The following is a 23,642-nucleotide window of genomic DNA, read 5'->3' as shown; positions in this document are numbered from 1 at the left end:
GGAGCACTGTTGTAGGGAAGCAGCATCCATCATCAAGGACCACACCAGGACATGTACATGGACCACATCAGGTACAGGAGCCTCAGGACTCACACCATCACTCATATCCCTCAACTATCAAGCTCTTGAACTAGTGGGGATACCTTTATTTAAAAAGGATCTAATGCTTTCCTGGCATGTATGACAAATAAACTCTTCTTGGGCTTCCAGCTGAGTACAGGTATCGATTATAACCAATGTTTTGATGACAAACTCTCAATCTTCTTTGGGGATGATGCCTAGGCATGTCTAGTCTGGTGGTATTTATACCCCTTTCTGATTGGTTACCCCTCATCCAATCAGGTTTCCACTCTCCCACCTCGTTTACAATCGAATGCCAGTTCTTGCATAGAGCAAGACCTTCGTCTTTGTAAAAATGCTTTTCCTCTAATTTTATCTATAAATACCAGATAGATAGATAGATAGATAGATACTTTATTCATCCCCATGGGGAAATTCAACTTTTTTCCAATGTCCCATACACTTGTTGTAGCAAAACTAATTACATACAATACTTAACTCAGTAAAAAATATGATATGCATCTAAATCACTATCTCAAAAAGCATTAATAATAGCTTTTAAAAAGTTCTTAAGTCCTGGCGGTAGAATTGTAAAGCCTAATGGCATTGGGGAGTATTGACCTCTTCATCCTGTCTGAGGAGCATTGCATCGATAGTAACCTGTCGCTGAAACTGCTTCTCTGTCTCTGGACATTGGACTATTGGACCATTGGACTAGACATGCCCGGGCATCATCCCTGAAGAAGATGACAATTTGTATTTGAAACGTAGGCTATAATCTATACCTGTACCAGGCTGGAAACCCAAGAAGAATTTATTTTTCAACTTTATTCAACTCTGGTATCACTGAACTGTTCCCACAGCCTGTGGACTGAACTGCAAGGACGCTTCATCTCATGTTCTCGATATTTGTTGCTTATTTATCTTTATTATATTTTCTCTTGTATTTGCATAGTTTGTTTTTGCACGTTGAATTGAATTGACTTTTTTGGTTGTTTGTCATCCTATTGGATGTGGTCTTTCATTGATTCTATCATGGTTCTTGGATTTATTGAGTATGCCTACAAGAAAATTAATCTTAGAGTTGTATATGGTAACATCTATGTACTTAGATAGTAAATTTACTTTAAGTTTTGACCATTGAACCCACATGAAATCTGCAAATGTAGGAACCCTATGTATTGTGGAAGGTTTTTTTTGAAAATTAACAAATTGTGTACTGAATCCAGTTGTAAAATTGATGCATTATATTAGCTGGGTATATTTATTCACCTTAAGCATATTAACAAGATGAGCCTTGTTTTTCTGAAGGTGCTTTGTGGATAGGACATTAATTTTTTTCTAAATAGGGGCATGAAGATTGAGTTTTTTCCCATGTGTCCTCTATACGAATATGGCCACTTTAACCATGAGCTTTTTCTGGTGAGACCTGTAACTGTTACCTGCTCAGTTGAGGAAAAACATCAGAGACACAAAATTACTTCTGAAACGGTTTTTATTCAGAGAGGAGTTTGCAGCCCCAAGCACTTCGGGCGTAAGGTAGCCAACTCCCAATTTGTCGGTTTACAAAGATGATACTTATACCCAAAAGCAGGGTACTACATTCGCAAATATGGTTACCGATTCAAATGCATCAATTGAGTGGCTATTGCATAGCTAAGCATGTGAACTACTCAGAATTTAGCAAAGGTTAAAGTGTAATACCTAGAATTAATACTGATGTACTTTAGGACACTTGAAATAGGTATCCTTAAAATATTTTGCCAAGCACATTGTCTTGTGGTTTTAGGTTCCCTTTTCCTTGTGGTCTCCACGTCTGGCCTGGCACCTTATTTTAGCTACCTCTCCTTACTTCCCCAATGACGTACCTGTCTCTTGTCCTGTCTACATATTTTGCTACACTTACCCGTCGCCCACCCCCTCTACACGTACCCCTTACCCTCTTCACATTCTCACACTTTACCATGAGCTTTTTCTGGTGAGATTGTTGAAATGAGACTAGTTTTAATCTGGAATGCTGTTTCCCAGTATCTGTTTTAAGAAGTCAACCATCCTTAACCTTTCACCCTGAGTTAAATCTAAGAGGTGAAGGGAAAATTTGTCATGGCGTCACCCAAAAACTTCTGTTGTAGTAAGTTGGTATTTTTTCCAGATTTTCAGTAAATTGCTTATATAAAACTTGATTGTCCATCCTTTCCTGACTGCATATTGAGTTGTTAGCAATGCTTAACTCAACTGCACTGAATTGTTTCCAGTCTGTGTGGTTTGGATTGAGATTTGTGCTAAGCATCCAGCCTGATGGTAACCCATTGTAGCAGAGGCCACAATTCAAAGTTGAGTTATCTCAAAACCAGTTGCTTTAAATCCCAGAGCAATCTTTTCAAAACTCTAGCTGGTGATTAAATTGTCTTGGCCTGAACAGTTCAGGCTTATGACACTGGGACCATTTGGCCTATTGTGCCTATGTTGGATTATACTAGAGATATGAATTAAGTGCTAGAAAATGAAATCAGGTTGAAGAACTTAATCAATAGCCTTGCATGTCACACACACAAAATGTGGAATGTAGCAGGCCAGGCAGCATCTATAGGGAGAAGCACTGTCAACGTTTTGGGCCGAGACCTTTTGTCAGGACTAACTGAAAGGAAAGATAGTAAGAGATTTGAAAGTAGGACAGGAGGGGAAAATGCGAAATGATAGGAGAAGACCCTCCGAGAAGCCCCAAAATGTCGACAAATGCTTCTCCCTACAGATGGCCTGCTACGTTCCACCAGCATTTTGTGGGTGTTGCTTGAATTTCCAGCATCTGCAGATTTCCTCGTGTTTACCATGCATGTCATAGCTTTTTAGATACACATCCCGAGTGATCTTAAATGTCATGACACTTTTTGTCTCACCTAGCTTTTCAGAATCAGGCTTAATATCACTTGTGTATGTTGTGAAATTTGTGGTTTTGCGGCAGTTGTACAGTGTAAGACATAAAAAACTGTAAATTAGAAAAACAATATACATAAGTAGTGCAAAAAGAGCAGAAAAGTAGTGAGGTAGTGTTCATGGGTTGGTTCATTGTACTTTCAGAAATTTGATGGCGGAGGGGAAGAAGCTGTTCATAAAACGTTAAGTGTGGGTCTTCAGGCAGTGAGTTCCAGTCCCTGTCATCCTCTGTATGAAAATATTTTTTCTCTTCATTTCTCTGTCTAACCATTCTTTTCTTTTCTCCCTGGTCTTTAATTCTTCAGGGAACCAGAGGAAGGGGATGGGCAGGTAGCGAGCAGAGAAGGGTTAATTGGGGAGCCAGAATGGGGAATGGAAGAATAGAGGAGAGCGCTGAGAAATTAGGAGAAGTTCGAGAAATCTGTGTTTATGCCATCAAATTGGAGGCAATTGATGGAATAAGAGTTGCTCTTCCAACCAGAAGAATGGTATCGTTTTCGTTCATATGAAGAAAGCCTTGGGAGGTTTTGCAATAAAAATGTATCAAAGCTACCAAAATTCAAGGAAATTGTGTGAAGCCATAGAGCAGTTGGGCTTAGAATACAGTGAATTTTTACTAGTTGGAGTGATGCTCAGGTTCGCTCTCTAAGAAAGTGACTTTAAATTGTCATTTGCGGTATTTATTTGTTTTTGTAATGTATCACAATTTCTGTCTTGCTCTGTACTGCTGCTGGAAAGTAATGAACATAATACCAGTGGTTATAATCTGGATTCTGAAATGCTTAAGGCTGAAGCAGAACTTTTTGACAGAAACAGTATTTTAGAAATTGTTGTCAGTTTGGTTCACATTAGCTGAGAGATGAGGCAAACTTCTGCAAATGTTGCTTTAAATTGAAGAATGATCAAGCTACCAAGTTTGTACATTCCCTGGGGGCACAACAGTTGGTGTTTGCTTGATGCGTTTTCACTAGGGTGTAGTAGTAATGAACGTGGTGAGATGTTTTAATTGTACAAATGTGATGCTTTGTGATGTAATCACTAGATGCTGCAACTTTGAATGGCTGACTGCATTGAAGTTAATACCACTGTTGTATTGTCTCTCTTCAATACAACAGAAGACTGGAGAAATTGCAATCCTGGGACAATAATGACACAGTGGAATGAAGAATTGAATGCCTCCAACACAACCTGATTGTATGGAGCTGTGAAAGAAATCCAAGGTAGAAATTGGCACAGAGTAGACTGATAATTACAAGAGGAGAGGTTGTGAGTGGGAGGACAGCTGCATTGAAGAATTAAGAGAAGTCTGATTGAAAGTGTTTTTGTTAATGGCTTTGAGATGTTGAAGTCTAATGACAGCAACTTCATCAGCATCACATGCTGTAATTCAGTTTCTCATTATAGAACTGAGGGCAGTAAGCCATCGCTATTATGCCAGATTTCACAGCAGCTTAAAAAAATTAATATATTATTTGAACATAAATCAGAAGCTTTATTTATCTGATAAAATAAGTGACTATTATTTCTCAGCTCCTTCTCCACCCTCTGGATATTTCCCATTGTCGAGTTTAGTTTGTGAGCTGTTGGGCAGAGTGTAGCTGCGTCCTTGTGGTTTGGGAGAGAGAGGACAGGAGGAGTCGAAAGAGAGAATGACTGATGCCGGTTTGCATCCGAAGATTTCTGGCATCTTTCGAGAAGTGGAGCCTTAAAAGAGATCCAGCTGTGTGCCATTTCGAAGAGAATGCAAAGTACTTGAGAAGTGCCGACAGGAAGGGAAGAGAAAAATAAATCCAACTCACCAGAGCAAGCGGTGTTAAATAGGAACTGCAGCTGGAGGTGTGCAGGTGCTTTTGTGATCAGCCTGGCTATAACAAACAATCTGCAAGTGTGTATGATTGGATCGGGCACTGTTGTCAAGTGGGTGTTTGAAGGCCAATGAGAGACTTTAGAAGAATTGTTTTGTGACTTTTTCAGGACATCAGCCTTGGAATGTGTTCTTGTTCACAACGATGCAGAACGTATTTCCCCTTTCTCTGTGGATGTGATGCTGTTGTTTGTTTAAATTGCCATATGTAATTGTAGATGGGCAATGGGAGAATTCTTGATGGGACTGGAATTCTTGATCTTGTAAAAGATGCGTTCAGGGGAAGTGGGAGAAATGGGATGGATAGGGTTGGTATGGGATCCGGCATAGACTTGATGGGGCAATAACTGTCAATGTTGCATGTGAATATTGGATAACAGTGACTGTCACTATGCTTTTCAGTAACAAAGGGAAATAGAGCTGAGACTAATCATAAACACTGATTCTGCAGATGCTGGAAATCCAGGGTAACATACACAAAATGCTGATGGGACTCTGTAGGTCAGGCAGCATCGGTGAAAAGGAATAAAGAGCTGATGTTTCATTATGAGAGCTGATGGAGGGAAATGTTGAGCCCTTCTTGCTTTCTGTAGATGCTGCCTGACCTGCCGAGTTCCTCCAGCATTTTGTGTGTGCTACTCTGGGACTAATGCTGGTCCTGGTCAGTCTCCAGATGCACTTTATTTTAGAAATGATCAGGGGTTAGCAGTTATGAGTAAGTAGCCTCACTTCTTGCAGAACTGAATTGTCAGTTGAGTTCTGGAGCTAGTTCAGAATCAGGTTTAATATCACCGGCATATGTTGTGAAATTTGTTAACTTTGCAGCAGTGTACAATGAAATACATGATAAATATAGAAAAGCTGAATTACATTAAGTATATAGATGTCTATTAAATAGTTAAGGTAAAATAAGTAGTGCAGAAAAAACAGATATTAAAAAAAGTAGTGAGGTAGTGTTCATGGGTTCAATGTCCATTTAGAAATCGGATGGCAGAGGGGAAGAAGCTGTTCCTGAATCTTTTGCGTGTGGTGCCTTCAAAGTTCTGTACCTCCTTCCTAGTGGTAACAATGAGAAGAGAGCATGTCCTGGGGGGGGGTGGGGGTATCCTTAATGATGGACACCGAATCCTAAAGCACTGCTTCATGAAGATGGCTTCGATACTACAGAGGTTAGTACCCATGATGGAGCTGACCAAGTTTACAAGTTTCTGGAACTTACTTTGATCTTGTGCAGTAGCAACCCCCCCCCACCGCCCCCATACCAGACAGTGATGCAGCCAGTCAGAATACTCTCTATATTTCATTTGCAGAAGTTTTCAAGCGTTTTCAGTTGACAAACTAAATCCCCTCAAACTCCAAACTTCCTTACAGCTGCATTAATATGTTACGTCCAGGTTAGGTCCTCAGAGATATTGACACCTAGGAACTTGAAATTGCTCACTCTCTCCACCTCTAATCCCTCTAAGAGGATCGGTTTGTATTCACTCGTCTTACCTTTTCTGAAGTCCTCAATTGGCTCCTTGCTCTTGCTGACGTTGAGTGCTGGGTGTTGCTGCGATACCACTCAACTAACTGTTATCTCTCACTCCTGTATGCCCTTCTGTCACCCATCTGAAATTTTGCCAACAATGGTTGTATCATCAGGAAATTACAGATGGCATTTGAGTATTGTGTAGGCACACAGTCGTGGGTATAGAGAGAGTAGAGTATTGGACTAAGCACACACCCCTGAGGTGCACCAGTGTTGATTGTCAATGAGGTGGAGATATTATTTCTAATCCGCACAGATTGTGGTCTTCCAGTTAGGAAGTCAAGGATCCAGTTTCAGAGGGAGGTTCAGAGGCCTAGGTTCTGTTGCTTTTCAATCAGGATTGTAGGAATGATGATGTTAAACACTGAGCTATAATCAGTAAACTGTATCCTGAGATGGGTATTTGCGTTGTTCTGGTGATCCAAGGCTGCATGGAGAGTTATTGAGATCACATCTGCTGTAGACCTATTGTGGTAATAGGCAAATTGCAGTGGGTCCAGGTCCTTTCTGAGACAGGAGTTGATTCTAGCAATGACCAACTCTCAAAGCATTTCATCACCGTAGATGTGACAATAGCTGTTAAGGCAGCTCACGCTGCTCTTCCTGGGCACTGGTATAACTGTTGCCCATTTGAAGCAGGTGCGAGTGCATGGATTGACTATGAGGTTACTCATCATGGCATACAGATGCTTGAATGGGAATTTGCACACTTTATTGGTCTCAGTGCAGTTTTCTAACTATGAGTCATGGCTTGGGTTATATTTTTGCTGCTTTGTCATGATGCAGAGTCTTTAACCTGCACTCTGGTGGAGCAGAAAGTCTGTTTAGTACAGAGGGAGTGCAGCCTTTCAGAAGTGCTGTGTTAGAGGAGGCATGTAACTGAGGTACATCAACTCAGAGAAAAATGTTACTCCTTGAAGAGCAGGAGAGATCTCCTCTTTGTCCAGGGTGCTATTTGTTTCTTGATTAGTATATTCAGAAACTTGCGTCATCCAATCAGAGTCACATTTCTGTTGATAAGACCTGGATCTGCAATAGTGTTCAGCGAAGTATACGGAGTAAACCCTTCCCCTTCCCCATCCCACCTTCACTCTGTCTCCTTTTCTAGCTGCCTATCACCTCTCATGACTCTGCCTTCTTCTACTACCCATTGTGCTTTCCCCTTAGATTCCTTCTTCACCTCTCCTGCCTATCCCCTCCCTTCTTCCCCTCCCCCACCCCTTGATCTTTCCTCTGATTGGTTTTCCACCCTCTCCCCACCTTCTTTATAGGGCCCCTGCCCCCTCCTTCTTTAGTCCTGACGAAGGGTTTCGACCCGAAATGTTGACTGCTTCTTTCAATGGATGCTGCCCGACCTGCTGAGTTCATCCAGCTTTTTTGTACGTCTGCAATAGTGTTGATGTTTCTGGCCTTGCTGTGGTGACAACAGTTCCAGAATAGTTTAAAGTGGGTTGAAAGTCCTGAGGTCAACAAAGATGCTGTATTAACACATTTTAATAATGATTCTGTATTGTCAGCCTTGGCTGAGAGTCAGAAAGGTCATGAATTCAGTGACCTAAGCATGCAAACCTGTTTGACATGGCACGCCAGTACTGTGGCAGTAGTGCATCATGGGAAGTGCTTCTTTGAACATACTCCCTAAGGTGGGTGTCAAAGTCTCCAAAGTGGCCATTTTATTGCAAACAGCAGAGATATGATCATTATTTATTTCTCAACCAATACTGTCCAATAAGTGATTAACCAGTCATTGCTGCTTCTGAGGTTTTGCTGTCTGCAAGCTATTCACCTTACACCAGTGACAACAGTAAAGTGTGCATACTGTGACTAAGGGAAATCAGAAAGGAATACCTTAGAAATCTAAAGTAAGCTCTTGATGGGCAAAACTAAAAATGTATAGATGGGTCATGCTAGAAAGGGAACATCTATGTTTTTTTTTGCTTTAGGCTTCAAAATGAGCATTTAAGTGTACTGGCGACTTTGAGACTTATGGGTGGGAGGTGCCGTACTTCACAGATTTTAACAAACAGCAATGAATTGGCAGTTTACAGCAGGTCATGCTGCTGTCATGTAATGAAAACATTTTTCTTTTGACCTTGTTTCTGGTTGGTTGCCCATGTTATACCCCCTCCAAAAGCATGAGATCATTTGGGCTGTGTGAATCTTAATTAGTACCCAATCCGTTTTCCTTTCACTCACTGGATCTACCTTGGTTATTGATAAGGCAATATCTTAATTTTAAAAATACTTCATCCGTGTTTGCAAATCCTTCTGTGGCTTTGCCCTTTTAATCACCTCTAGCCGTCAATCATTTCAATTGTCTTTGACCACTGTTGGTTGTCCACCAGTAGCCACTGGCTCTTTGGTTGCCAAGGTTCTGAACTCTGAAATTTTCTCCATTAACATATTGTTAATCATGACATCTGTTTCAAGATGGCGACGGTGAACATTGCGACCAATGGCGACATCCTGCTTGACAGTTCACGAAGCTAATTCTTTTGCTGCTTCTTTCAAATATGATTCTACTACTAAACTGCGTGTGATTGGAACCTGTGATTTACGATGAGGTTTGGACTGTGTGGCCTGGAGACGTGGCTCAAGCCCATGATCGATTCCATTGCTTCTCTTCAATTGAGGCATTGAGGGCATGAGCTCATGATTGAGTCCATTGCTTCTCTCTGATTGAAGCATCGGGCAAGGTTGAAGTCGACAAGGACAAGTGTGGAGGACGGGCGGGTGTTTGGCGCCGTGTGCTTGCATTTGACTAGTTGTCTTCTCCCTTTCTTTAACTGCTGTTGAAGGAAAGTGCAGGAGTTTTGGGATCTGTGTCACCAGGTTTGATCAGCGAGGATCTGGATTTGTTTTGGGGGGCTTTGAGATTCATGTTGCATGCGCTTCTGGTTACTCCTTTGTTTGCTGTTTTTGAGTAGTTTGAGCACACGATCAATGTGGACTGGGGCACTTTGGTGAAGAATACCCCTGCGGCCGGGCTAGCAGTATGGCGCGGGACTGAACTGATACTTCTGGTTTGATGTTCTATGTGCTGTTGTCTCACTTTTTACCACTTGCACAATTTTTGTTTTGCGTGTTGGGTGTTTGAATTTTTTTTGAATGGGTTCCATGCTGTTTCTTTGTTTTGTGGCTGCCTGCAGAAGGACGAATCTCAGGGGAGTGTTCTGTATATACACTTTGATAATAAATGTACTTTGAATCCGTATTTTACCTTTATCCGTCCTCAAGATGTTCCTTGTAACTTTAAACTTGCAACACATTTTGGTTATTTAATATCTTTCTAATATGTTTAGGTGTCAAACCATGTGTGAAGCGTTGGAGGTGTGTTGTCATCCAAAAAGAGCAATGGAAATACTTGCTATTGTTCTGAAGGATTTTAACTTTTGCATATTTTGTTTGGGTTTGAGAGGATGTTGCTTACTAAGCTTTCACAGCTGCTTGGTATTAGGTTGTGATGGTCTATATTGGTACTAATTTCATATTAAAAATAAGAATTTCTACAAGCTGAATGTAGGAATCTAGGAGATAAATTTTTAAAAATGCTTCTGAGCTCTGAGCATTACTACCTGTGCGAAGTGTTAATCAGAGTAGAACTAACAGGCTATGTTGATGAATATGTGACTGGGGGATTGGTGTAAGGTGAAGGGATTCCAATCTCTGTGACACTCAAATGGGATCTAAGGGAGGTGGGACCAGTTCAGATTGGATGAGCTACATCTGGGCATGACCAGGATTGATATCCGAGGTGAGGATTTGCCAGTTCTATTGGGAAGGTTTTAAACAAAATTGGCATGGAATTGGGAATCTACACTCAGTGGCTACTGTATTAAGTTCACCTTATTTATGCATGTATCTACTCAGCCAATCATGTGGCAGCAGCTTAATGCATAAAAGCATGCAGACGTGGTCAAGAAGTTCAGTCATTCAGACCAAACATCAGAATGGGGAAGAAATGTGCTCCAAGTGACTTTGACCATGTAATGATTGTTGGTGCCAGACAGGGTGGTTCGAGTTTCTGAGAAACTGCTGATCTCCTGGGATTTTCACACACAACGGTCTCTAGAGTTTGCAGAGAATTCAACAAAAATCCATTAAAAATCCAGTGAGTGGCAGTTTTGTGGATGAAAATGCCTCGTTAATGAAAGAGGTCAGAGGAGAATGGCCAGACTGGCTCCAGCTGATAGGAAGGTGACAGTAACTCAAATAACCACATGTTACAACAGTGGTGTGTAGAAGAGTACCTCTGAATGCACAACATGTTGAACCTTGAAGTGGATGGGCTACAGAAGCAGAAGACTATGAACACACACTGTGGCCACTTTATTAGGTACTAGAGATATTTGAATAGTGACCATAACATTATAAGGTTTCAATTGGCAATAGTAAAGGACAGGGAACAATCCAAAACAAAAGTAATTAACAGGAGGAAGGACAATTTCAGTGGACTGAGGTGAGTATGGTCCAGGTATCTGGAAACAGAAATGGTCAGGGAAAATTGTAGTAGAATGTTGGACTTTCTTTGGGTGAAGGAGGCTCCCTCAATAACAAAAGCAGCTACAGTGGAAAATGAAGCAAGAAAGAAAAGGTTGCCTAGGATGTGCGTGATTTGTGAATACCAATAAGAACCAGACTGATTACTAAGGAATCAGAGGGAAATGAAAACTCAAACCGAGGAGGCTGAGAGAGAAGGTCAGAAAAGATTAAATAACTGGAAAGTCATAAGTTCGTATGGGCATATAAATAGTGACAGGGTACTATGTGGTGGAGTGGGACCTTTTGAGAACCAAATTGGGAGCTTAACTGTGGATTCTGAGGAAACTGGTAAGGAATAAAATGAGTGCTTTGTATCTATTTTCACTAGGAAAGATGGTGTTTCCAAACTAAGAAGAACTAAAAGGAGATAGTGGCACAGTATATGTTCAATATGGTCGCATGGAGGTATAAGAAAATTGACTGCATTGATTTTTTTTTCTCCTTTATTTCCCTCAGAGTTATAGGATGCATCCCATCTGGTTTGGTGACTTAACTAATTTAAAATGCACTTATTATTAAAGCACGTATAAATTATACAACCTTGAGCAAACAAATCTCAAGGTTGTATAAGTTATATATACTTAGATAATAAATGTACTTTGACTCTGAACGAGTTAAGTCACCAAACCAGATGGGATGCACCCTATAATTCTGAGGGAATTAGAGGAGAAAATCATGGGGACAGTGGCTAAAATATTATGGGGTTGGAAAGTGATGAACATTGCACCCAAGTTCAAAAAGGAACTTATCAACTACTGACTAGCTAGTTTAACCACAGTGGTGAGAAGACTTTACAAAGCATTAATTCAGGTCCAGGGGAAAATGTATTGAAGGCAAGAGAGAGTGGACCTTTTGGGGGCAAATTGCACTTATCAAAAAAAAAAATCTGCAGATGTTTGAAGTTTGAAATAAAAACAGAAAATTCTGGAAACACTTATGTACTGTCATGGATGGAGAGCTGTTGCCAAACAAGAAACAGAAAGTTGGAATGAATGCATCCTATTGAGAATGGTAGGCAGTGATTTGGACCCCAGTGATTCACAATCTACTGTTAATGATTGAGAAGAGGGAATTAAATATATATCCCCCCCCCCCACACACACACAGACTGAGTGGGTATGTGAGCTCGGAGGAGGATGCTGAGAGGCTCCAGAGTAATCCGGAGAAATGGAGTGAGTGAACAAATGTATGGCAAATGCAGTACAATGCAAGCATATTCAGTTATCCACTGATGGCAAAAGCAGAAAGCCCAAGTAGCAAGAGGTTAGGAAAAGTGGAGATGTGGTGAAACCTGGTGTGCTAATGCATCAATGAATGACTGCAGTCGGTGAAGAAGGCAAATGTGAAGTTGCACTTATCTGTCAGGGAATACGAGTAAGCAGGAGGCACATCTTCCTGTAATTATATGGGCCCTTGTCAATTGCATGCAGTTTTGGTTGTCTTATCTATGGATAGAGTGTAGTAGAATTTCACCAGGTTGATTCCTGAGATAGCAGAATGGGAGAGTAAAGTGAGTTTAGGTGTTTGGCTTTTTTTGCCAGATTTTAGATAGGATCCTTATTGAACGTTATAAAATCCTGTTGGGACTGGACAAACTAGATGTGGTAGAGATACTCCTTTCAATTCAGAACCAGGTGCCAAAGCCAAAGGATACAATGTACCCAATGTAGGAGAGGTGATGGGAGTGGTGGTGGAGAATTCATTTCACCTAAGGAGTTTGTGGAATTCTCTAACATAGAAGTGAGGACAAATCATAAAGACTTTAGAGAGTGTAGAAATGAGCAAAGATATCAAGGGATCTGGGTAGATGTTGGGAATGGGACATTGTGATCATGTGTGAATGGTGGAGTCTGCTTGAGGGAGTGAATAGCTAATTCCTGCTCCTGCTTTCGATGCTTCCATACTTCAGTGTTTGTTCTGTGTAAGTTGGAGTGGGAGAAGCCCCACTTAGAGGTCTCTCTCTCCGATCATGATCCAACAACATTTTTGTTTGGGGTTTAATAATTGATATGGTCCAAGTGCATTCTGTGGAGTGCATTGCGTCATTTTGCTATATTAGGGTAGAGAATAATCAGTGACCCTGTCCTCATCCAAAGGTCGTTGAGGCTAATTGGGCTAAAGGACTGTGATTAATAACCAGCGAAAGTAGAATCGATGGCTCTTATCACTCCGGGTTGGGGGGGGGGGAAGCACTTGTTTTTATACAGAGGTTTTCATGACCTTCTAAGCAATTTACAAACCAATTACACTTGAACAAAGTATTTAATCATCTGTAATGTAAAAAGTGCACTATGTAGATTGTTGAGGCTCCATGTGAAGGAAACTGTGAAAGTCCTTTTATTCTCTGGTTTAAGAATGGTCACCTGTTTGAAATTTATTTGCCATTATTGCTGCCTTGTCTCTTTGTATTGTGTACAGTATGATATGTAATCCTGACTCTAGTGATTTGGGCCATTGGTTTCTTCAATGAAGTGGCAATTTCTGTGTTTAATCAGTCATTTCATTTTTATGGCCAAGTAACTGAGTTGCGTATGCTGTAAGACTGTAATGGCAATCAGGTACGTATTTCACGTTTAGCCGTGTTACTGAATAATGCTTAACGTATATAGTTTTCAAAGGCTTTACTGTTTTAGTTATACTTTAGAATACTGTAGTTTAGGTTTTCTAATTTGAGGTCAGCTGGACTGTATTGAAGTAATACCGTTGGAAGTGGATGCTGAGATAAATCCTAGGATGTGCTGGGACACATCATCAGTGATGTAGCCTGGGGTTAATGGGTGTTTCAGGTCTTTCAAGATCAGATACTGTCGCCCAGGTGCCCCAATCAGGATTGATCAGGCACAGGCTTGTGTCCCCGCAGCACTGGTCCACATGTTACACCTGTTGATCCATAGCCATCTGGAGGCCTGTTCAGCAGCCTCTGTGATGGTCTTGATGGCTCCTTTCTTTGCATAAAGCTGAGGAGCAAGTAGGTTCTACAGAGAGAGCACCCGGCAGAACCTCTACACCCCACTTCAATGGGTTCACATTGTGCTCTCCACTCCTATCACTGGTACTGCTTTACCATAATATTAACTTGATCTGAACAGCAAAAAAATAGCAAATGCTGGAAAATTGAAATAATGGGAAATGCTGGAAATACTCAACTAGTTGGGGCATCACTGGAGAAGGAAATGTTGATTTTCACTGTTTCTCTCTGCCCAGATGTTAGTGACCTGCTGAGTATTTGTGGCAATTTTTTTTTCAATATTAACTTGGGCTGCATGAAAGCTAGTATGGATTGATTTAAATCCTTTAATGAGCTTCGTCTGAAATTGCCTTGAGTGGGATTGTATTGACGTTATATCTGTTACAAAGGAGGCAAGCCAACTGGATTGTGCTCACAAGTGCAGAGCTCTGGGAAGTCTACTACTTCAACTTTACACTTAATAGGAAAGGACTTTTGTCTCCAACTTCTAAGTTTCTTCAGCAAATTATTCTCCTTGAGAAAGGGAGCTATCCATCTCCAGAATTCAGTATGCTGTGCACTTCAAGGTCACTGCTATTATCTATAACTAAAACATCTGTAGTCAATGTAGCTCTCTATGGGCTTTGTCTGTACTTCAGTAAAGACACCACCCACCCCAGACACTCCCTCTTCTCCCCCTTCCTTTGGGCAGAAGATACAAAAGCCTGAAAGCATGTACCAAGATATCTGTTACCAGACTCCTGAATGAACATCTTGTTTGACAAGATAGATTCTTAGCCTCACAATTTAACTTGGGATTTAGCACTTTTCTTTAACATGTACTGCGATTTTTCGGTAGCTTTTACACTGTTACCTTTACAATATTTACTTATTCTAGCTCGATGCACTGTGTAATGATTTGATCTGTATGAACTGTGTATAATACAGGCTTTTCACTGTATCTTGGTATGTGTGACAATAATAAACCAATACAATAAAGCAATTTCAGTTTGATAGTAATTTGCTGGGTTAGAAGCCTAACATCAGCTACTGTCATTGGCTCTATTCTCTCTCTCAGTGTAGCTTGGCTTGTGGTAGCTCGTCAGAAAGAGTTGGCTTGTTTTGTTGAAGGATAGAAGAGTAATTAGTTGTAGCTTTCCTTGAACCTTTTGGATCAAGCTTTTGATCACCAGTCCTCATATCTCTTTGTTTAGCTTGTTCATGCATTTTGCCTCCTAGCGTCTCGGTGAAATGCCATGTTACTTTAAGGATGCTACTCGAGTGTCAGGTGATGCTGATTTGGTGCAGCAAAGTAGCTGCGTGGTTGCTTTTGTGGACGGCGGGTGTGCATTTTGACAAGGGGTAGTGAGTACTTGGGAGTAGACACTGAAATTGTCAGCAAATGAAAACTAAGGTGTGTAGGAATGTCTTCTTGCAGAGTGTGGTAAATGTCTGGAATCACAGAGGATTGTAGAATCTAGGTCATCAGTATTTAAAGAAGAGAAAGACAAGTGTTCGATTGGGGAATTGAGGGCTATGGGGAACTGGCAGAGAAGTGGATTTGGGCCTGGGGAGGATCAGACATGTTCATGGTGAATGGTGGGGTCCATTTCTGCTCCTGTTTTCTTGTGTTCATGTGAACATCACGTTTGTTTTTTCCCTGAGGGAGAAGATAATAAATGTGGCAACTGTAGATGATTGTGCATTTACCTTGATGAGATTACGCAGCGAATTCCTGACTAAGGTCCCATTCTAAATGACTTATTATTTTTGGCTTGGTGTAATTTGAGTGGAGACTTGGTAATTGCTTATTGTTATCACAAGAACCAAGGTGCAATGAAAAGTTTTGTTTTGAATTTTCTCCAGACAGATCATTCTAAACATAAATGTATTGAGGTAGTACCAAGGAAAACAATACCAAAATGGAGAAAACACACAAAATGCTAGTGGAACGCAGCAACCTGTCGCTGAAACTGCTTCTCTGTCTCTGGATGGTGCTATGTAGAGGATGTTCAGGGTTTTCCATAATTGACCGTAGCCTACTCAGCGCCCTTCGCTCAGCTACCGATGTTATACTCTCCAGTACTTTGCCCACGACAGAGCCCGCCTTCCTTACCAGCTTATTAAGACGTGAGGCGTCCCTCTTCTTAATGCTGCCTCCCCAACACGCCACCACAAAGAAGAGGGCACTCTCCACAACTGACCTATAGAACATCTTCAGCATCTCACTACAGACATTGAATGACGCCAACCTTCTGAGGAAGTACAGTCGACTCTGTGCCTTCCTGCACAAGGCATCTGTGTTGGCAGTCCAGTCTAGCTTCTCGTCTAACTGTACTCCCAGATACTTGCAGGTCTTAACCTGCTCCACACATTCTCCATTAATGATCACTGGCTCCATATGAGGCCTAGATCTCCTAAAGTCCACCACCATCTCCTTGGTCTTGGTGATATTGAGACGCAGGTAGTTTGAGTTGCACCATATCACAAAGTCCTGTATCAGTTTCCTATACTCCTCCTGTCCATTCCTGACACACCCCACTATGGCCGTGTCGTCAGCGAACTTCTGCACATGGCAGGACTCCGAGTTATATTGGAAGTCTGATGTGTACAGGATGAACAGGACCGGAGAGAGCACGGTCCCCTGCGGCGCTCCTGTGCTGCTGACCACCGTGTCAGACCTACAGTCTCCCAACTGCACATACTGAGGTCTATCTGTCAAGTAGTCCACTATCCAATCCACCATGTGAGAGTCTACTCCCATCTCCGTTAGTTTGTGCCTTAAGATCTTGGAATTGTCCTGTACTTTTTTTTTGAAGAGAGTATACCTGGGTAGTATTCCACATCAGCGGTTAGATTCAATTTTGTAGCTGAACTGGAATAGCTGACTAGAATTGTCTGCATTTCAAGGGTTGAACTAATCAACCTTCCTTGCATTTTGTATCCCCTATTTTGGTATCAGGTAGAGTAAATCAAATTGGTGGAGTTCTGTGCTGGAGGATAATTCAACAAAGGCAGTCCTGGAGGAGGCCTGTACATAATTGGTGAATTTGAACTTGTGGCTGTGGAACATTTCTGCAAATCTCTGAGAAAACTTGTGCAGTAGTCCGACTGGAATGGAACTGTGCCTGATACCTGCAGAGGAAAAAAAGAATTTTTAATTTCTCAATTGAAATTTGCCCAGCCTGTAAACTCCTCAGAGTTTATGTGCTGTGGACAGATGGAGAGAATTGAATCTGCTGATTTTGTCGACTCCTTATTCCTGCAGTGTACTGTTTTGTCACATTGGACAGTGTTCAGTGCAAACTGTAGATTAGTTTTTCAAAATGCTTAGCGCTCCTGCCTGTTTCCAGTGTGAATTAGCGAGCTCGTGCAGAGAGCTCTTCTGTAGAGCACGCCCGAGTTATCCCTGATCACAGGCAGTGATAGTTACAATTGCTGTCTCTCATGAACGGCTTTGTTTAACTCGGTCATTTCAGAACTCTTCACGCTGACCTCTTCTCCCGAATGCCTATCCAAATTATAAACGGTGAACTTAAAGTATTTGTTTCTATATGAAAAGATAATGAGAGACCAAATACTTTTAAATTCACTGCACCTTTTGGCTCACCCGTTTTCCTGATGGTCCGTTCTTAAGTGAGTTTAACCTCAAGGTCAGACGCAAGCTGCTCGAACTGCTGTCTGTAACCCAATATGTTACTTAGCAGTGAAGTGAGTGAGAGCGGTAACCGTTACCCAAGGTGCTGCTTGATTACTGGTTGTTCTGGTGTCTTTTAACAGTACTAATGAGTTCAGCCAATATAAAGCTCTGGTAGTCCTGCATCCATGTGACTTGCTCATTAGTTTGGAGTGTGAGCTAGGGGTCCAGGGTCTGAGAGGGGTGAGCATCAATGGCCAGGTGTCTGGAATGTAACCGAGTCTGGGGTCTGGACTCTGGGGGAGGTGTTCCTGGGGGCGAATTGACCCCCAAAGGGGAAGGAACGAACCACTTCAATGTTCAGTGTGGATCAGGTCAATATGGGCTGCACAGTAGCACAATCGCTTTACACGCCAATGATCATTGAAAAGGGTGCTGTTGCTGTCTCGCTGATTTGGTCTGACACAGATGATGCAATTCTCTGCATGTTTCGATGTACTGTACATGTGACAAATAAAGTTAATCTGAATCTCTAATCTGACGCCATAGAGGTAACGAGACAAGCGGTTTTCATTTTTTGAGCAATTGAATCCTTCTGCTTCATGTTGAAGGAGAAGCTGGACTGAGAATCAGAGAGATTACAGAGACAGATGCTGTAGAGAAAAGAAGTTATGGGTTACTTTTGCTTTCTTGGGTGCGAGTGAGTGGTTTTGTTAAAAAATTATAGTCCTGACCTACAGAATTTGTTGAGGCTCTGGCTTTGCTAAGGCAGGGGCATTGGTAGTTGAGGTGAGTGAGCGCTTCAGCTGTGGTGAAAAGATAAGCAGTTGTGTTTTTGAAAGTGCAGTTAAGGGAGTTTTACGCTCGATGGGTGGAGAAGGAAATATGTCAGAGGAATTGGGGGATGGGGATACAAGGACGTCACCTTAACTGTTGATCTGAAGAGAAAGGACATTCTGACAGAGATTTAGAATGCAATGGGAATTTCTGCTGTCATTAAAGTGGGACAGAAATGAGATCTGTTACGTCTGGGTGTTGGGGGAAGGATCGAGGGGTGGAGAAATTGACATACGCATGGAGGTGCTGATGTTGTATCTTGGGGCCAATACTGGACCCATTGTTGTTTGTTATCCAGATCAACAAGGTAGAAAACAATGTTCAAGGTTTGGTTAGTAAGCTTCCAGATGACACTAAAACTGTGGTATTGTTGACAATGCAGAAGGTTATTAAATTTACAGAGGGATTTTGGTAGCTCAATAAGTGGGCCAAGGAATAGCAAATGCAGTTTAATTCAGATAATTGTGAGGTATTACATTTTGGAAAGGCAAATCCAGTTAGAACTTTCATGACAGGGCCCTGGGAAGTGTTGTAAAACAGAGCACCTTGGAGCATGAGTACTTGTTTCACTGAATGTGAAGTCACTGGTACAGGTACAGTGGTCAGGATGGTGAAGAAGGCCTTTGGCATGCTGGCCTTTGTAAGTCAGGGCATTGAGTATAAATGTTGTGAGGTCATGGTGTAGTTGTACAGGACAGTGGCGAGACCGCACTTGGAGTTTGTGTTTCATTTTGGTCGCCCTGCTGTGGAAAAGGTATTAAGCTGGAAAGAGTGCAGAAGAGATTTACAAGGATGATGCCAGGACTTGAAGGATAGAGTTATAGGGCAAGATTGAATAGGCTGGGACTTTATTCCTTAGAACAGGGGAGACTGGGAGGTGATCTTATAGAGGTGTATAAACTGTGAGGGACATAGATAGGGTGAATTAATTTCATCTTTTCCCCAGGGAGGGAATCAAGAACTAGAGGATATAGGTTTAAGGTAGGAGGGGGACAGATTTAAAAGGAACTTGAGGGGCAGTTTGTTTTACACAATTGTCAAAAGAGCTACCAGATGAAGAGATTGGGCAGGTATAAGAGCAAATTTTAAAAGGCAGTGAAGAGGCAAGTAGATTGGAATGGTGTAGAAGGTTATTGGCCGAACAGTGGCTTATGGGCCTAGCTTGGATGAGACATCTTGGTCAGTATAGACCAATTATGCCGAAGGGTGATTTCCGAGTTGGTGCCACAGCATTCCTTATGACTCCTGCATTTCCAGATTTCTTTAGAAACAAGCCCACGTTAAGAATAATACTAGATTCAGTTCTTTAGGGCACTTGTGAGTGTTGGATGTTTCTAGAATTATCACAGCTGGGGCACATGATTTCAACCTCACAACAAGATTAAATTTCAGGATTTTCCCCCTCTATTGTGTAAAGTTTTTGATACAGATTTCAAATAGTTGTCTTGAGTTGTTCTGCCTTGTGCCATGACTTTCATGGTGCTTTAGTTTTTGATCTGCAATCAAGAAACTGACATTTATCATTTGCCACTTGTCACATTATGTGTAAAAGCTGCAAGTAATAACCAGGTAATCCCAGAGGTGGTCAAGCCAGTGTTACGTGTACAGTGAGGTCAGTACCAGTTGTGTTGGTAGGATTGCTGAATTGAATTCAACCATGGAAAAAAAAGTAATTTAACTTTTGTCTCCTCATCTTGATCTTTTCATTGCATTTCTGTAATTACAAAGCAAAAAAATAAATGCACACAGCTAAATAGAGTCCTCAAGAAGGCTGCAATGTCGACTGTTCATTCATTTCCATAGATGCTGCCTGACCTACTGAGTTCCTCCAGCATTTTGTGTGTCACATAGTTAACATAGTTCCTTGTGAAATTGTTTTTGTTTAAATTGTTTAAATCAATTCCTTGTGAATTGATTTAAAGAAATCATGAAAATAGTGGTTTCAAGCTTCATGAAAAATAGTCTAAAGCTTGTGTTCAATGAATACCTGTCCAGATCTAAATTGCGTTGTTACCTCAGTGCAGTCTGGTACAAATCATCAACACAAGATTCTGCAGATAATTCCTGTTGAGGGGTCTCAGCCCAAAATGTCGACTGTTTATTTTCCTCTGTAATGAGGCCTGACTTGCTGAGTTCCTCCAGCATTTTGTGTATGTTGCAGAGTTGTTGATCTTGCTGTGATCTGCTCACTAGTGCCCTCTGTTGCCCTTCAACATTATTAAAGAGAAAGGCTGTTCTCTGTTGCTGCTTGTTCGGCAGAGATTTCAACAAGTCTAATTCATTGATGCACAGATAAGGTTTGGGTTGGAAAGGGTCCAGCTATGGGTGTTTATGGGCTTGTTAAGCCAAGTGTCAAGTTACAAAATAAACCCCTGAAATTACTGTATGTTTTTATTTTGGTTTTATCTTTCCATTTTGTGCGTGGCCTTTAAAAGCCAATAAATTTACCTGTTTTTCTTTCCCTTTTGCAGGTGCACTAACCTCTTGCTGAAGCAACACTTTACTGGAATGACATTTACCTCAAGTCATAAGCGGAGGAAGTGGAGCCAGAAAGGACACATGCCCCAGGGGGAGCTATTTCTGTGCTACACCATCTTTGATTGTACTACGCTTTGAACAACACCTCTAAGTGCTGTATGGTTCTGTATGTGCCCGAAAGGAAAGGGCCATTTCCCAACACGGGACAGCTTGAGTGCAGCCCCCTGTTATGAGAGGTCGCTTTGTTCCCATTTGCTCTTAAAGTCCCAGGAAATGTGCTATGACATCAGCAGTGGTGGACTGTGGAAGCCTGGTGTTTGACTTTGCCAGTAATGTAATGGAGAACCATCAGCAGCAGGTCAGCGAAGGGGCATTTCCGCCTCCCCCCTCCTTTCCAAAATAACTATGCTTCTGTCCTATTTAACATTCATGCATATCCTCCCTTGTTATGCAATGAATAACTTTTGCTGGCACATTGAATCCTTTCAAAATCTGGAATATTTTGAGTCTTTAATACGTAGTCTGCGTGCTTTTCTGCACTTTCTCAACACTGAAGGTGCGACTGCTAACTCTCTAATCATTTGTAAAAACTAATATGTAAAATGAAGACTCATTATGGGGTGTGGATGTTGCTGGAAATTTAAAATTCGTCCATAATGCTGAACTGAGAGGTTAACAGTTAACCACATTGGTGGGTCTGGAGTCACATATAGGCCAGACTGGGTAAGAATGGTAGATTGCCTTCTCTGATAGATGTTATTAAACAAGGTAGATATCTTTAACAGTATGATAGTTTCATGATAACCATTTCTGACGTTCAAACTTGTTATTTTTAATCTGTTTGAAACTATAGGAGTCCATGCTGTGTTGAATTGTGACCTTAAGCAGTGGATTGTTACTGCTAAAACAGAAAAACTTTAAGTTTGTTAATCAAAACTAGTAAATGACTTCCCTCCTTCAGACAAAACCCTGGGTTGAGATTCAGTCACATCCAGTTTTGCTTCCTTTTAAAAGGCAGTACACGCACAGTTTCCGAATAACTTCCCAGACATCCGACAGGCTTGACCGATGACTTCCCCCTCATCTGGATCAGTTCCCTGGAGAGAGAGTCCCATTTGCTATTTTCACTGTGCAAGACCGCCCTGCTTGTACACACACTGTCCTAAACACAATCACGTGCAATGTACTGAATAAATAAGAGTGAACAACTTTCTGAACATACAGCCCAGGTTTAATCACCTTTTGATGGATCTTGGAAGGAAATGACTCTTTGGGTTCTATAATTTAAACAGAAATAATTTTGTAGGTTGCATGTAAGCAACTAATGAAATTTCCAAGATACATAGAGAAGATAGGAACAAGTCCATCATTTGTTCATGCAGCATCACAAGCAGTTACCCCAGGTGTACCTACTTGGAGCTCAAACTATAACTAGCCTTCTGATGTGTTTTATTCTTTTCTGAGAAGAAATGCCACTTTCAAAAGTAATACTTTTTATTATGGCATTTCGTATTAGTTCTCTGTTCATTGTGAATGAATAGCTGTTAATATTTTTGACTTTTACATTCTGATTAAATTGATGTTGCCATGAAATATGGAAATGTTCATTGGTATGATGGTTGGCTGTGAAGCTGTACGCAGAAGCAGGTGAGTAGCCTTTGTGACTGAATTTTATTTTCAGCTCAGTCTGCATTTTTTGGATTTTTTTCTAATGCGTACAGAATTGGGTGCCAAAATCATCTGTAAGTTGATACTCTTTCATCAGTTGGGTATTGTAAGTATACAATAGTGTCTGCATTACTGCTTGAAGGCATCAAAGGTTCAAGTATTCTCTCCTGCTAATTATGTGGTGCATGTTGAATTTTTAATGCCATCAGTTTTGGTTTGCCAGGTCCACTGCTATAGGTGCTGATAAATCCTCGTTAAAAGTTTATACAAAATGTTTGGGGGTAGGTTTCAGGTTTCATTTTAGATTTGGTTATGTTATATCTTTTATAACATTACATCTTTCATATATATAAATATCTTTTTGGCGATCATTTGGTAGAATCAGGTATTTTAGATACCTGCCACAACTTCTGAGTTCTATAATTGCAGTTAAATTGTTCATGATGCAGCTAAACATTCAGAGATGCATATTTCTGCCCATAGCATCAGAATCAGGTTTACTATCACCGGCATGTGTCGTGAAATTTGTTAACTTAGCAGCAGCAGTTCAATGCAATACGTAATATAGAAGAAATGAATAAATAGATTACAGTATATGTATATTGATAGATTAAAAATCATGCAAAAAACAAATAATATATATTAAAAAGTGAAGTAGTGTTCATGGGATCAATGTCCATTTAGGAATCAGATTGCAGTGAGGAAGAAGCTGTTCCTGAATTGCTGAGTGTGTGCCTTCAGGCTTCTGTACCTCCTACCTGATGGTAACAGTGAGAAAAGGGTGCTGGAGGTCTTCAATAATGGACACTGCCTTTCTGAGTCACCATTCCATGAAGATGTCCTGGATACTTTGTAGGCTAGTACCCAAGTCAACTAAATTTACAATCCTCTGCAGCTTCTTTCGGTCCTGTGCAGTAGCTCCTCCATACCAGACAGTGATGCAGCCTGTCAGAATGCTCTCCACGGTACATCTATAGAAGTTTTTGAGTGTTTTTGTTGTCATACCAAATCCCTTCAAACTCGTAATGAAGTATAGACGCTGTCTTGCCTTCTTTATAGCTGCATTGATATGTTGGGACCAGGTTAGGTCCTTAGAGATCTTGACAACCAAGAACTAGAAACTGTTCACTCTCTCCATTTCTGA

The 23,642-nt window shown here is 41.1% G+C and overlaps 1 protein-coding gene across 4 annotated transcripts in view; it reads left to right on the top strand.

The window, feature by feature from the left end:
• Window positions 1–23,642, top strand: part of LOC140726389 (ETS-related transcription factor Elf-2-like) — a 165,691-nt gene that overhangs the window by 52,333 nt on the left and 89,716 nt on the right. For 2 of the 4 annotated variants that reach the window (XM_073042701.1, XM_073042700.1), the window contains exon 2: window positions 20,824–21,188. In XM_073042701.1, coding sequence (XP_072898802.1) covers window positions 21,111–21,188 — 78 coding nt within the window. In that variant the 5' untranslated portion in view covers window positions 20,824–21,110. Of the gene's footprint in view, window positions 1–20,823; window positions 21,189–21,364; window positions 21,387–21,430; window positions 21,554–23,642 lie in introns of those variants that run through there. The other 2 variants (XM_073042707.1, XM_073042706.1) reach the window with 2 other exon arrangements.

Source organism: Hemitrygon akajei, chromosome 4 (genome assembly GCF_048418815.1).
Source record: "Hemitrygon akajei chromosome 4, sHemAka1.3, whole genome shotgun sequence".
Taxonomy (NCBI): Eukaryota; Metazoa; Chordata; class Chondrichthyes; order Myliobatiformes; family Dasyatidae; genus Hemitrygon; species Hemitrygon akajei.
Note: the sequence above shows the minus strand (reverse complement) of the source record. Positions and strands in the feature narration are given on the sequence as shown.